The 14069-nt window shown below is 57.1% G+C and overlaps 1 protein-coding gene across 1 annotated transcript; it reads left to right on the top strand.

Annotated features, from left to right (window-relative positions):
• The first annotated feature begins 21 nt into the window (after positions 1-21).
• On the top strand, positions 22-12561 carry WRAP53 (WD repeat containing antisense to TP53). The gene is made up of 10 exons (XM_049637031.1): positions 22-1572; positions 1708-1806; positions 2075-2186; positions 10174-10262; positions 10488-10578; positions 10672-10804; positions 11354-11562; positions 11780-11883; positions 12026-12160; positions 12275-12561. The coding sequence occupies exons 1-10, from the start codon at positions 1178-1180 to the stop codon at positions 12519-12521; spliced, it is 1614 nt and encodes a 537-aa protein (XP_049492988.1). The 5' UTR covers positions 22-1177; the 3' UTR covers positions 12522-12561.
• The last annotated feature ends 1508 nt before the right edge of the window (positions 12562-14069 follow it).

Genomic DNA, 14069 nt, shown 5'->3' with positions numbered 1-14069 from the left:
GGCTCTGGACTTTTGAGAAGCTCAAAACTTTTAGCGCCAGACAGAGCACATGGGAGGGGAAAATCCCAATCCCAGCAACCCCCGCGAGGCTCCTGGCACAAAGCTGGACAGTCGCCATGACAAGTAAGGGCAAGCAGTTCGCCGGGGGGCGGTGGGAGTGAGACAGGATTCTCGTCGTGCTGGTGCTGCAGCTACTTGACACTGGGGCGGGGAAGTTCGACCAGCCAGAACTGGGAGGGCAGAATCGGTGGAAACCATTTTGGAAGACTCCCGCCACTGTGTCAAATATGAAGGTGGAAGAAAGAAAGACGCTTGTCATCCCTCTCCCAGATAGCTGGATAGTTTCTTCTCATCGGCTAAGATGCCACCTTTTTAGGAAGGACTTCCTTAATATCCCAATCCAACGTATTCCTTCAGATACCCTGTATCACACCATCTTGTTTAATTTCCTTCACAGCCCTTGCCGCTCTCTGCAAAGATGTGTTCCTTGCCTTAAATACACAGCAACATCAGCCTTTTAGGGAGGGCAGAACCCTTGTGCTGCTCTCTTACTCATTGTTGTATTTCTCAGTGCCTGGTACAGTACTGGGTCGCAAGGAAGAGCTCAATAATAAATACTGACTGAATGAATGAAAAGGGACGGAAGTGTGAGGAATTTGGCGAATGAGAAGCAAAAGGATCAAAATCAAGTATAGCGCTAGCGCCCTCTTGCAGGTGAGGGGGGAGTAGGTGCTTTAAGAGTGACGGAGGGAGACGGCAGGGGGAGCTCAAGCCCTTCAAACAGAGGCGGAAGCTTTCGGACTACAACACCCAGCAGCCACCGGGAGCCCCAGAGCGTGATGGGTACGGTAAACCCTCGTGACCTGTTACGTGCTTGCCCCGCCCCTCTCCCGGGTCGCCCGCGAAATCCGATCGGGAGGCGGAGGTCCAATTGAAAGGTGCGGCCAAATCCCGCGAGAGCGCGTGGCTCTTAGGGACCGAGCGGGTCGAGGAACGCCGAGCTTGCCACCTTGGTGTCCCTGTGTCCGCCTCGCCTTCCCGGGGTCTTCCGCCCCCTCCCGGAGGAAGGAGGCAGGCGCAGGTAGGTGCTCCAGTTCGGCGTCCGGAGCCTTGCGAACTCTGCGGCGGGGCGAGGGTTGCCCGGCCGAGGCCAGTGTGGCCGCGCGTCCTCGGCAGCATGAACGCGCCGGAGGCGCCCGTGTTAGCCCCGGCCCCGGCCCCGGCCCCCGCCCCGGCCCGCCTCTCTCCTCAAGCTTCCCTGACGGATAAAGACCCGGACCCTGAACCGATACCACCGCCGGCCGATGGGGACGAGCCGCCCCGCTTGTCCCCAGATCCCAAGGCCGGTTCAGCTGGTTCCCAGGAGACGGGAGAGGGAGGCTCAGCTTCTATCTCCGCCCCCCCGGAAACGGGGTTCGGTACTCCTAGGGAGCCGAGCCCTCCAGTCGAGGAGCCAGAACTTTCTGAGAACGTGAGCCCTCCTGCAGAAGAGACGGACAGGCCGGAGCTGGGGCCCGGAGAGCCCACAGCAGGTGTGTCTGAGGAAGCTCCTCCCGCGGATGAGGGATTCAGGTAAGTGGTGATGGCGTGGACGCAGAGATCCGGGGAGATGGGGAGCGTGAGAGGTGTGCTTCTTCGCGGGTCTTGGGGCCCACTTCACCAGGCCCCTTTCCTCCTTGCCTTGTTGTCTCCCCATCTTCCTTCCAGCACCTGGAGCTATAGCTTCTCCCAGCTACCTCGATTTCTCAGTGGTTCCTGGTCCGAGTTCAGCACCCAGCCCGAGAACTTCTTGAAGGGCTGTAAGTGGTAAGTTAAGGGTAATGGGGCGGGGGGATTACCGTGCCCAGGATTTTTACCATAAAAAGACCTCCCTCCAGTTATCTTGGAGAAGAGCCCATCGAGGGGGGAGTTGGGAAGAAAGTAAAAGTTCCTCTTGGACTGAGCTTACGTTTCACCTAGAAATATGTGTCTTCCACTTTTCTCAGGGTCTTGGGGTGCTTACCTACCCCCAGGGGGAGCCTGGCACTTGGAAAATAGAGCCCTGCCCAGCTTTCTAACTCTTTCCTATTTCTAGGGCCCCTGATGGTTCCTGCATCTTGACCAACAGTGCTGATAACATCCTGCGTATTTATAACCTGCCCCCAGAGCTGTACAATGAGGGGGAACAGCTGGAATATGCAGAAATGGTAAGGGTAGGGGCTGCCTCTGTCCCGTCACCGGACGCTGCACGGGTCAGCCCTGCGCATGGCTGGAGAAAGTTGAGCCCACGTGTGTCCTGACCGCAAACAGAACGTTTCTTCACGAACGTTCACAGGTAGCACGTTCTACCCTGGACGCGGAGATATTTAAGGCGGTGTTTGCCCGTTCTTTACTCGTGAATGTGTGTTTTCCATCAAAGAACGGTGGGTTTGTCGCGGCGGTATTTAGTTGACTTACAGGTAATTATTGAGCGACTGCCAATGTGTCAGTTACCCTATTTGGTGCCGGCATAAAGTGCTGAAGGAGACAGAAGAGTTGGTTTGCTGTCTTGTGTGGGAGACAGACAACAGACGTGGAAACTGTCAAACGAGGAAGTTCGTTATAAAGGTTAGCAAGTGGTGTGAAGGAAATAAATAGAACGAGGAGGAAGTAACGAGAGGACGCCACTTTACTTACTTATGTATTTTAAGTTTATTTAGAGAGAGAGAGAGCTCGAGCACGAGCGTGCACAAGTGGAGGAGGGGCTGGGAGAAGGAGAGAAGAAGCCCAAGCGGGCTCCGCACCGTCAGTGCAGATCCCGACCGCGGGCTCAAACTCATGAACTGTGAGACCATGATCTGGGCCGAGATCAAGATGTTGAAGCGAGCCAGCCAGGTGCCCCTAGAGGAGACCACTTGAGATAAGCTGGTCAGGAAGGAGCTCTGAGCAGGAGACGGTTGAGTTGAGACGTGAAGGGTGATGGGGTCAGTTATGTGAAGAACGTCCCGGGAAGAGGCAATGATTTTACAGAGGCCCAGGGCTAAGAGGGAGCTTTGTGTGTTCAAGGAACGGGAAGTAGGCCAGTGTGCCTGGACTGAGGCCAGTGAGGGGGAGAGTGTGGTGAGGACAGATTCCACAACCCATATCGGGTTGGATCTGGTGGGTAGGCCATTTGGGGTTTATCTGGGAAGCCAGGGGAGAGTTTTAAGACAGAAGAGTGTGGGGCGCCTGGGTGGCTCAGTCCGTTAAGCGTCTGGCTTCATTCAGCCCAGGTGAAGATCTCACGGTTCGTGAGTTCAAGCCCTGCATCGGGCTCTGTGCTCCTTTTCTGCTCTCTCTCTGTCTCTCTCTCAAGCATGAATAAATGTTAAACACACACACACACACACACACACACACACACACAGAAGAGTGAAGGGAAGGCCAAAGTTTAGAGAGCGGATGGTGGTGAGCAAGAGTGAAATCGGGGGGACCCATCAGGATGAGTTTATCACGGTCCAGGTGAGAGACGGTGGTGGCTGGGGCCAGGCGGTGGCAGGAGACGTGGAGAGGTGTGGATGGGCTTGAAGCGTATTTTGTAGGACGTGGACGGTACAGGGAAGGAGGCGATCACTGGCGACGTCCGGGTTCTCGCAGCCCCGGGGGGACAGTGGTACGATTTACTCAGAGGAGGAAACAGATAGGAGGAGGCCTCAGACAAGTGAAGCGTTTTTAGGTCTGTGTGAACCGTGAAGCCAGGGGAGAAGGCGGGGCTGGGATGTACTTTGGGAAGTGGAGGAGCACGTGGGCGGGATCTGGCATCTTGTGAACGATTCAGTGTCAGGACCGGACCGTGTGGCTGGAGGGGGAGGAGGCTCACACAGAGCCCGGAGCGCTCGAGCAGATGGGGGTGGCGTGCAGGACGGATGGCAGAGGCCGAGGCAGGGTCAGGTCCGATGCCGCCGAGGGCGAGACGCAGAGAGTGGCGGAAGGCGTTAGTGGCCTTAGCGGGAGCGCTTTGAGAAAAGCAATGGAGGCAGAAGCCCAGGTAGCGTGGGTAGAGGAGGTACAGACGGTTCTTTGGAAAGTTTTCTTGCGGAAGGGTGTCGAGAAACGGAATGGCGGCCAGAGGGAACGTGGGGCCAAAGGAGGGTTCGCGGGGTGCTTCTGCAGCGTCAGGAATAACCCCGTAGACACGGAGGAATGGATGCTGAAGGGGAGAGGCGGGTAACAGGTCCCTGAGAGGCTGGCCGAGGACAGGATCCGGAGCCCATCAGAGGACTTGGTTCGGTGGGGAACGCTCTCTCGAGGTAGGAAGAGAGGCAGCCATTTGGGGGTCGGAGGGTTTGTGGGTCTCCTCTCTTGGCTTCTCAGGGAAGCAGAGAGGGAGCTGACCTGCTGAAGGAAGGGGGTCTGTGGGGAGAGAGCAGGAGGCGGGGATGGCTGGTCCCGGCGAGTCGGCGAGTCGAAGATCCAAACCGGCGAGGAATGCGGTAACGTCGCTGTTCTGTGCTCAGCGCCCTCTAGGAATTTGTTGCCGTCCGTTTAAGGTAAGATCCGTTAACTTCCTTGTGCGTCGCTTCCCAGCAAGCGAATCGAGCCCGTTTTTCCTGTGTGTGACATGAGGATGACAGCAACAGCACCCACCCCACACAGCCGTCGGGAGCAGCAAAAGAATTAGCGGGCCGTGTACGAACCAGCGCCTTTTCTGTATTCGGTGGACACCGGTGGTGGGTGTGAGCTGGGTCAAGCGCGGCAGAGGAGGCTGGTGTGGCTGGGGTTTGCCGGCCGAGAAAGGCGGGTGTCTTGAGAGCGTCTGCAGGGGCATCCGGGCGGCGGCGGACTCAAATGGAAAGCGGACAAGGAGGTGGATCGTAAATGTGTTTTTGATGAAGCAGAATAATTGTCATGGTGGAAAGAGAGCAAGTTACCTGGCCAGGTGGGAGACGGTGGCCAGAGATGGTGCGGCGACAGGAACATCTGCGGGGAGCGAGGCAGTGAATCGGAGAGGGTGACAGAAAGGTGGGGGGCCCGTGTGGTGGCAAGGAGTATGGCTGGGGCTCCTGGCTGGCTCAGTAGAGCGTGGTGAGCCTTGATCTCGGGGTTGTGAGCTCGAGCCCCACATTGGGCGTTGAGATCACTTAAAAATAAAATCTTAAGGTGCACCTGGGTGGCTCAGTCGGCTGAGTGTGTGAGTCTCGATTTTGGCTCAGGTCGTGATCCCAGGGTCATGGGATTGAGCCCCAAGTCCGGCTCCGTGCTGAGCTTGGAGCCTGCCTAAGACCCTCTCTCTCTCTCTCTCTCTCTCTCTGTCTCTGTCTCTCTCTCTCCTCCCACTTTCTCTTCCTCTCTCTCCCATCCCTCCCCTCTCCCCTGCTCACGCACGCGTGCGCTCGCTCTCTCTCTCTAAAATAAAAGTAAAATCTTAAAAAAAGAGCTTAAGGCAGTGCCTGGGTGGCACAGTTGGTTAAGCATCTGACTCTTGATTTCGGCTCAGGTCACTATCTAGTGGTTCATGGGATGGAGCCTGGAGTCAAGCTCTGAGCTGACAGCATGGGACCTGCTTGGGATTCTGTCTCTCTCTCTCTCTCTGTCTCTGTCACATACACAAAATAAATAAATGTATATTTTTTAAATGCGGAGAAGCTGGAGTTTGGGGAAGCGAAAAGATTTGGAAATGGCTACCGTGAGCAAGGTTGACACTCACCCCGCCCCCTCCTGTCCCTGAGGTGTGCCCTGGGGAGGAGGAGAACGAGAGAAAGTGGCGACGGCCACCTTGAAGATGGGGACTGAGAGAAAGTGGTGACGGCCGCCTCGAAGATGGGGGCCCAGTCCCGGGGACGGCTTGGTCGCTCACCTAACAGGCAGAGGCCGCCCCTGTTGGCGATCTCTGTGCGACATGCAGGGCGCTCCAGGCCCCGTTCTTGCAGGTGTTGTCTCGGGGGCCGGGTGGGCATGGTGGGCCGTCCCGAAAGAGCTCAGGAGCAGGGGTCGTTAGAAGAGCTTCTGGAAGCGCGGCAGGGTGAGAATTTATTGCACCATTCGTTTAGGAAAAACGGGAATGGTGAAAGAGAAAAGGCATCATTAGCCACCACTGTACAAAATTCAGCCTTTAAATTATCCCCTCTTCTTTCGGCCTGTACAGTACGGAGGCTTTTTATGTGGTTGTGTTCCTACAGTAGCTGGTTTTGTACGCTGCTTTTTTGTTTTGTTAACAGTCGGCTCCTAAGTGATTTCCGTGGTGCTTCGGTCTCCATAGTTACCGTATTTAATGGTGTATGAGACTACACCGAGTGCCCGCGATTGATGATTTTCATACCTATTCCCCTGCTTTGGGCATTTGGGTTGTTTCCAGGATTTTTGTATCCTAAATTATTCAGTGAACATCTTCATGTGTTTTGACGGAGATTCTTTTCCTAAGAGAAGTTTGATAAGAAATACTCTAGGTCAAAAGTATCAATATTTGTTCTACATCTTGTAGACAGATACCCAGTCTGTTTTCAAAAGCTCTTCTTTTTTTTTTTTAAACTGCTGTTAGCCGTGTGTACGAGTTGTATCACAAGTGCACGCATCAGATGATTACACTTCATGTGTCTGCAAGTTTAGGATTTGGAAATGGATACAGTTAGTGTAGGTGGGGAAATGGGAGGAGGTCACTTTTGAGTATTGTCATACACTCGTTTCTTTTTTTTTTTTTTTTTTTTTTTTAGCGTTTGTTTATTTTTGAGAGACGGAGTGCGAGCAGGGGAGGGGCAGAGAGAGAGGGAGACACAGAATCCGAGCAGGCTCCAGGCTCTGCGCTGACAGCTCAGATGCGGGGCTTGAACCACTAACTGTGAGATCACGACTTTAGCCGAAACGGGACATTTAACCAACTGAGCTACCCAGGCGCCCCTCCCTCCATGCACCTGTTTCTTCTTCCCAGCATGCTTTCTTAATTCCTCTCCTCCCTTCTGTGCCTTTTCACGGAGCTTTCTGGAACTCCTATCCCTAACTCCCCAGCCTCAGTCCTGAGTTCTGTCCCTGCCCTGGGGCCCTTGCCCTACCCAGGGGAACCTGCACATCTCAGGTTTGGAGGGGGGCTGTCCTCATCCCCCAAATGCTGCATCCAGACACTTGTGCTCTCTCTTGTAAAAACTTTTCCTTTGAGGCTTGTGCCGTTTGGTTCTCCCTCATTCACCAAGGACATGGGCACCTCATGGCTGTCCTGTGCACCCCAAGTCTTTCTACCGTCGTGGTGACGTCAGGTATCCACACCAGAAGGCTGGTCTCATCCTTTCATTTTCCCTGACCCCCCCCCCCCCCCCCCCCCCCCCCATCGAGTCCCCTTATCTCTGGGTTCCATCTGCTTCTCCCTACTCCACTGTCCCCGCTTTAAGTCAGGTCACTATTGGGGGCCTCATGTTACTGGAACCGTCTTCTGTCTTCGCTCATCAGAACATTTCTTTCTGACTGCCGGTGATACGCTAGGTGTTGGGGAAAACGTGGTGAGCCGGACAGGTGTGACTGTTGCCTCCTCAGATGGGTACGACGCAGGGCGAGGGGCAGAGGGCTGTAGGAACACGGAGCGGGGCTCCTTGCTCCGCAAGAGGGGTTAGGGGAGGCTTCGCAGGGGAAGACGCCTCCAAGAGACCGGAAGCGTGATCGGCATTCAGCCAGGAGGAATTGTTGAGGGGAGCGAAGGAGGAACATTCCAGACCTGGATGCTGGCGTGTGTGAAAGCCTGTCGATCGGGAGTACGGTACGTTGGCACCTTCTGGGAGCTGGGAGTCCCACCGGGATGTGGAGATTCTAAAGGGGTGAGTACGGAGGGGTGCGCCATGAGAGGTGGGTAGGGGCCAACACCTGGTAAGGAGATCGGGTCTCGTACTGAGGGTTACCCGGAGTCACTGGACATTTTAAGCAGGAGAGTGACGCGGGGCCGGATTCCAGCCCGATGAGGTCTCCGTGGCCCGCTCGTGGCTGCAGCGTGGAGAACGGGCGGGCAGGCTGGGGTGCGGCGGTGCGGGGAGGCCCGGAGAACACGCAGACTCGCACAAATGCTGGCAGGAAGGCGGTGGCTTTGGTGGGAACGAAAGGGCGTGGACACGTTCGAGAGACCCCGGGGCGGCGGACCCGGCAAGATTTTGGATCGCCGGCCGCTACTTGGTTTTGCGCGGGCTGGACCAGGAGTGGAAAGTGGGTGAGGGGTAGGAGTGGTCAAGGCTGCCGCTCAGATTTGCGGCTTCCACACTTGGATGTGGAGCCCCGGCCGGGGGGGGGGGAGGGGGGGAGTAGGTTTGAAGGAGGCGGAAGCCGGGTCTGTCACAGACAAGCCGAGCGTGAGGTGCCCGTGGGATGTGTGAGCGGAGCGTTGTGCCAGGCGGCCTGACGTGTGTGTTCGGAGCGGGGGCTGAGGGCATGGGTGCGTGACGTCGCGCCGAGGGCCAGCAAATAACTGACAAAGGGCTGTTACCCAGATGATTGAAAGACTCCCTTCCGATCAGGAAGGAGAAGCCAGTAACTTGGAAAAGTGAGCAGAACTTACGAAGAGGTGTGCTTAAGCGGATACTGAACGTAGGTGAACGTCTGACCCTAGTGGTCATGGGGGAAAGGCAACTTCGTAGTCCAGTGAAGTTCCGCTTCACAGCCTTATTTTAAAAATAAGTTTTTTTAAATGCTTATTTTGTATTTGAGAGAGAAAGAGACAGCACGAGCAGGGGAGGGGAGGGGCAGAGAGAGAGGGAGGCAGAGAACCCGAGGCAGGCTCCGGGCTCCGAGCTGTCAGCGCAGAGCCCGACGCCGGGCTCGAACTCACGAACCGTGAGATCGTGACCTGAGCCGAAGTCGGACGCTCAACCGACTGAGCCCCCCAGGCACCAGCACAGCCTTTTATTGGCAAAAACTTGGAGGTCTGGCCGCACCAAGGGGCCACGGGCACTCCCTTGCACGCCGCACAGTGGCGGTGGGAGAGTGAATCCGGATGATCCCTCTGGGCCAACGGGTGACCCCGATCGGCAGAGTTGGCAGAGTGGGTGCCATAGAGCCCGGTCATCTGGCAGAAGCTGCGGAGAGGCCCTCCCACACGCGTACCAGAATGTTCAAAGCCCTCCACCCAACATATGGAAAAACGTGGGTGACTGTCAGCAGAGAAGGATAGTGTGTGGGGTGCTGCCCAGCGGTGAAGGTGCCTGAGTTAGAGCTAAGCGTGTCACTGCGGTGAAATCCCCCAGTCACAAAGGGATGCAAAAGGTCTGGTACCTTCGGTATTAAAGGTAAAGGCCACGCAAGACCACGGTAGACGACGTCGTCTGGGTGTTTCTCGTTTCTAAAGAAATGGACGAATACCTCTGAGGGAGGGTGTCCTTGGGAAGAAGTTTTAACTGCCTTGTATTTTCCTTTTTTAAGCTGGGTGGAGGAGTCACAGGAAGTTTTAAATCTACTTCTTTGCATGTTTGAACTGTTTAATACGATTTTTTAAAGGATCTAACGGCATCTAGTAGGTGCTCGGTAAATATTGGTATCAATGGTTTGTAGTTTTTGTTTCTTTTCTTTACTTTTCTCTTTTTTCTTTTGTTTTTTTCTTCCTTTTTTTCTTTAAGTTTATGTATTTTGGGGCACCTGGGTGGCTCAGTTGGTTAAGCATCAGACTTCGGCTTGAGTCATGATCTCACGGCTTGTGAGTTTGAGCTCCATTTTGGGTGAGCATAAGACCTGCTTCTCTCTCTCTCTCCTTCTTTCTCTCTCCCACTCTCCCTCTCCCTCTCCGTCTGCCCCTCGCTCATGCCCTCTCTCAAAAAAAAAATTTAAAAAATAAAGTTTAAGAATTTTTTGAGAGAGACAGACATCACAAGCAGGGGAGGGGCAGAGAGAGAGGGGGACAGAGGCTCCAAAGCGGGCTCCCCTCTGACAGCAGAGGGCCTGATGTGGGGCTCGAACTCATGAGCTGTGAAATCATGACCTGAGCTGAAGTCAGATGCAGGCTCAACCAACTGAGCCACCAGGCTTGTTTCTTCTTAAGTGTTTAAAAAGCAAAAGAAGAAGTCTGTATGGCATTTGGTGGCCCAAATCCGACACGACAGTCTGAGCTGATCCTTGACTGTTGAGATCAGGATTCTGTTCTTCGTATCGACACCATCTGCCTTCTCCCCCCGGTTAAGTGCCGACAGACAGTCCCCCTTTGGCATAAAGCTTCTGTAGCACGAGTCTGCCTCCTTTTCCTGCCAGTGACCCAGGCGTTCCTGCATCTCTGTCCAGGCCCCCGTCCTTCGAATGGTGGAAGGTGACACCATCTACGATTACTGCTGGTATTCGCTGATGTCTTCAACTGAGCCAGACACCTCCTAGTAAGTGATGTCCTTTGCCTCCCCTCCGCCTTCCCCTCTCAGCGTCCCTCCCCCCACCCACAAGTTTCAAGGGGATCCTCTACGGAGAGCGAGCAAGGGACTGGCAGGGGGCTCGGGAGGAGGGAAGGCTGCTGTACCCTTCGATGCGGGCTGAGAGGGCCGGCCAGTTGGCTTCCTCCCCTTCCTTCGACAGCACCGGGGCCTCAGTGTCCGTGTCTCTCTCAGCGTGGCCAGCAGCAGCCGGGAGAACCCCATTCACATCTGGGATGCGTTCACTGGACAGCTCCGGGCTTCCTTCCGTGCCTACAACCACCTGGTAGGGGCCTCCCCGCCCGTCCCAGGGCTCGTCCTCACCCAGCTCCTTCCCGGGGGCCACCTGAGGCTGTTTGCACGGCTTTCCTGCCTTTAGGACGAGCTGACGGCAGCCCACTCGCTCTGCTTCTCCCCGGACGGCTCCCAGCTCTTCTGTGGCTTCAACAGGACCGTGCGTGTCTTTTCCACGGCCCGGCCTGGCCGTGACTGCGAGGTCCGAGCCACGTTTGGTGAGCATCTGTGCCTCCCAGGAGAGGAGGAAGGGGGAGGACACTGCCACGTGCAGAGGGGCCTCGTGTGAGCCGGGGGACCGGGCCCGTCACGTCGTCTTCAGTACAGCCCAGGGAGGCAGGTCATACTCGGGGGGCAGAGGAGAAAACAGATTCAGGGAGGAGGCGAAACTCTCCCAAGGTCAACCTGGTTCACTCCTGAGCCCGTGCCCTGTCGGCCGTGTGCCTCTTGATCTCTAAAATCTTGGTCTCTCTGGGAAATCGGAAGTGAGGTGGATTTCATTTTCCTATAAGCCTTTAGGTTTCCATCCCTTCGAGGAGAAACAGATTTGAGAAGGAAGAAATAAGTCTTGAAAAAGAATTTAGGTCCTTTGCGGGGATAGAAGGATCTGGGGAGCATCAGGGATCGTTAGCCTGCTTGAGGCAGACGGGACAGGGGAGGCCCTGGTTCCCTGCACGTGGAACAAGAGACAGAGATGCACCCCTGATCAGCCCGGTTAATGTCCGGTGTCCTTGCCCCGTCCCCAACTTTGTTCCGTCCCTTTCTAGCAAAAAAGCAGGGCCAGAGTGGCATCATCTCCTGCATAGCCTTCAGCCCAGCCCAGCCGCTCTATGCCTGTGGCTCCTACGGCCGTTCCCTGGGTCTGTATGCCTGTGACGACGGCTCCCCTCTTGCCTTGCTGGGAGGACACCAAGGAGGCGTCACTCACCTTTGCTTTCACCCCGATGGCAACCGCTTCTTCTCAGGAGCCCGCAAGGTAGGGGTCACGTCCTGAGATCGCAAAGAGGGCGCACAGAAGGCAGCAGTGGGGATGCAGTCTGTGACGTGTTGGGGTCGGACGTGGGAAAAAACTAAGCCAAGCTAAGGGAGTGTCTGCAAACCTTGGGGACGGGGACGTCCCCAAGCGGGGGACGAGCGGGGACGTCTCGTGCGGGAGGGGGAATGGACTCCAGGCCCCTGGTCTGTGTCTTCAGGATGCTGAGCTTCTGTGCTGGGATCTCCGGCAGCCCGGTCATCCACTGTGGTCCCTGAGTCGAGAGGTGACCACCAATCAGCGCGTCTACTTCGATCTGGACCCGTGAGTGACCGAGTCCTTCCTGCCCAGCGTCCCAGTGCCCCCGGGATGTCAGAGCCCAGCCGTAGGTCCCAGCCCCTGGCCGTGAGGGGTTCCTGCCCCTGGGGGTGATGACTCCGTGTCAACAGGCTTCTCTTCTCCCCAGGACTGGGCAGTTCTTAGTGAGCGGAAGCACCAACGGGGTGGTGTCCGTGTGGGACACCAGTGGGGCCGGACGCGAGGGGAAGCCGGAGCCAGTGCTGAGTTTTCTGCCCCAGAAGGACTGCACCAACGGAGTGAGGTCGTCGGTTAATGCCACAGATCTTGGGGCTCGGGTTGGGGAGGGACGGGGGTGCCGAGGGAACAGGCATCCTCTCTCAGGATGCTGACAGGCCCTGCCTGTCTCTCCCTGCAGCCTGCACCCCAGCCTGCCATTGCTGGCCACCGCGTCGGGTCAGCGTGTGTTTCCGGAGCCCACGGACAGTGAGGACGAAGGGGAGCAGCGGGGGGACCTTCCTCTGCTTTCCATGCGCCACGTCCGCTTTGAAAGTCAGCTTCAGCTCTGGTGGTGTGGGGGGGGCCAGGACACCGGGGTCGCTGACGCTCACCGGGACGGGCAGGGACAGGGAGGGACAGAGGAAGGTGGGGGCGAGTTGATATAAAAAGGTTTTATATGGTACCAGAGTCTTCCTGTCTTTGGGGGGAGGCAAATGCTGGGGATGGGGCCGGGTGGGGTACAGGTGGGCCCCCTTGTCCAGCAGCCGTGGGGGCTGGCGGCTCCTTCCCGACACCGACACCGGGGTTGAGAGGTGGGACTAGGCGGGAGCCAATGGGGCTGCGGGGCTCGGTGTGAAGTCAAGGGAGTGGGGGTGGGGCTTCATGCCATTGACTGGCCAGTTGCTAGGCAACTCGGTAAACTGAAGGGGGGGGAACCTGTTTGAAATCTCGGTCCCAAGGTGGGGGCGGCAGGGGTCAGGGTGAGCGGTGGCTGGGCAGGAGCGGTGTGTCAGACTGTTGGGTGTGACTGCGTGAGACTGTGCAGACGGTGACAGACAAGACACCCGCTCACTCGCGCTCGACACTGTTTACCACCATCCGGCAGCAGAGGGACCATTACTCAGCTCTGGGGGAAGGGGAGCAGGAGCACCCGCCTCTCCCCTGGACTCCCCCAGGAGGCAGGCGACTGAGTGGCCAGAGTCAAGGACACATACGAAAGAGTAAAGGTGCCTCCCGAGAAACCACAGGCGTCACATTCCGTATTTCGGATAGATGCGGGACAAGGGCGGGAGCCTTCCATTGGGCAGCTGTCCCTGGTCCCGCTTCTCCATCCATCCGCTTGATTGGGGGTTGGGGTGGGGGGGGAGAGTAGGTTATTTCAGGCAGTGCCTCCGCCCCACCCCCTCCCTCGCCAGACACTGAGAAGGGGGCTCTGAAGAGACTGTCAGCGGGGGATCTGCTTTGGGACCTCACCATCAGAGGGAAGGGACTGGGGGCCTGTGACGGCAGAGGGGAGAGGAATGTCACCTCTGCCCAGAGATGCTGAAAGCGAGGGAGGGTTCTTACACCCAAAAAGGCAAACCCTCCTCCCTTCCCCCAGGATAATTGGAAACAGCCCTTCCGGCTGAATGTGGGTTTGGGGAAAGGTACTGCCTTCCCTCCCCCAGCCCCACTTCTCCCCACAGCCGTCCAAGAAGGGCCCGAGTTTACCCCCTTAAACCCTCGCCTTCCACCCAATCCCAGGTAACAGGAGAGGGCCCAGGAGCCCGGGACCAAAAAAAAAAAAAAACAAAAACAACGACCCCAGGAGGAGGAGTTGAGCGACCTGGGTTGGGTTTCCGCCTTTACCCCAGACTCCCCGTGTGACCTTGGGCAAGTCACGGGGCCTCCCCGAGCCTCAGTTTCTCTCCCCCCCTGCAATGGGGAGCCTGCGGCTCTGCCCCTCCCACTCGACACAGGTAGTCGCGACGGCCAACTCAGCCCACTTCGCAAAGTGCGGAGCCTTCAAGGTTATTACTATTCTCTCCAGACCCGCCGGGAGCCGCGGCGGCGCTCCGGGCTGGGGGAGGAGGCGGCGGCTGCGGGAGCCACGGGGGCCGGGCTCCTCCGGGCGGCGAGGGCGAGGGCCTTTCTGGATCCGAGAGCGGAAGGTTCCAGCCGCTCGGGCGGCCCGGGGGCCGGCGGGGGAGACGCGGCGGGGGGCGGCGGGGACA

Source organism: Panthera uncia, chromosome E1, assembly GCF_023721935.1.
Source record: "Panthera uncia isolate 11264 chromosome E1, Puncia_PCG_1.0, whole genome shotgun sequence".
Taxonomy (NCBI): Eukaryota; Metazoa; Chordata; class Mammalia; order Carnivora; family Felidae; genus Panthera; species Panthera uncia.
The sequence above is the reverse complement of the archived record's forward strand: the minus strand, read 5'-3'. Positions and strand labels throughout refer to the sequence as shown.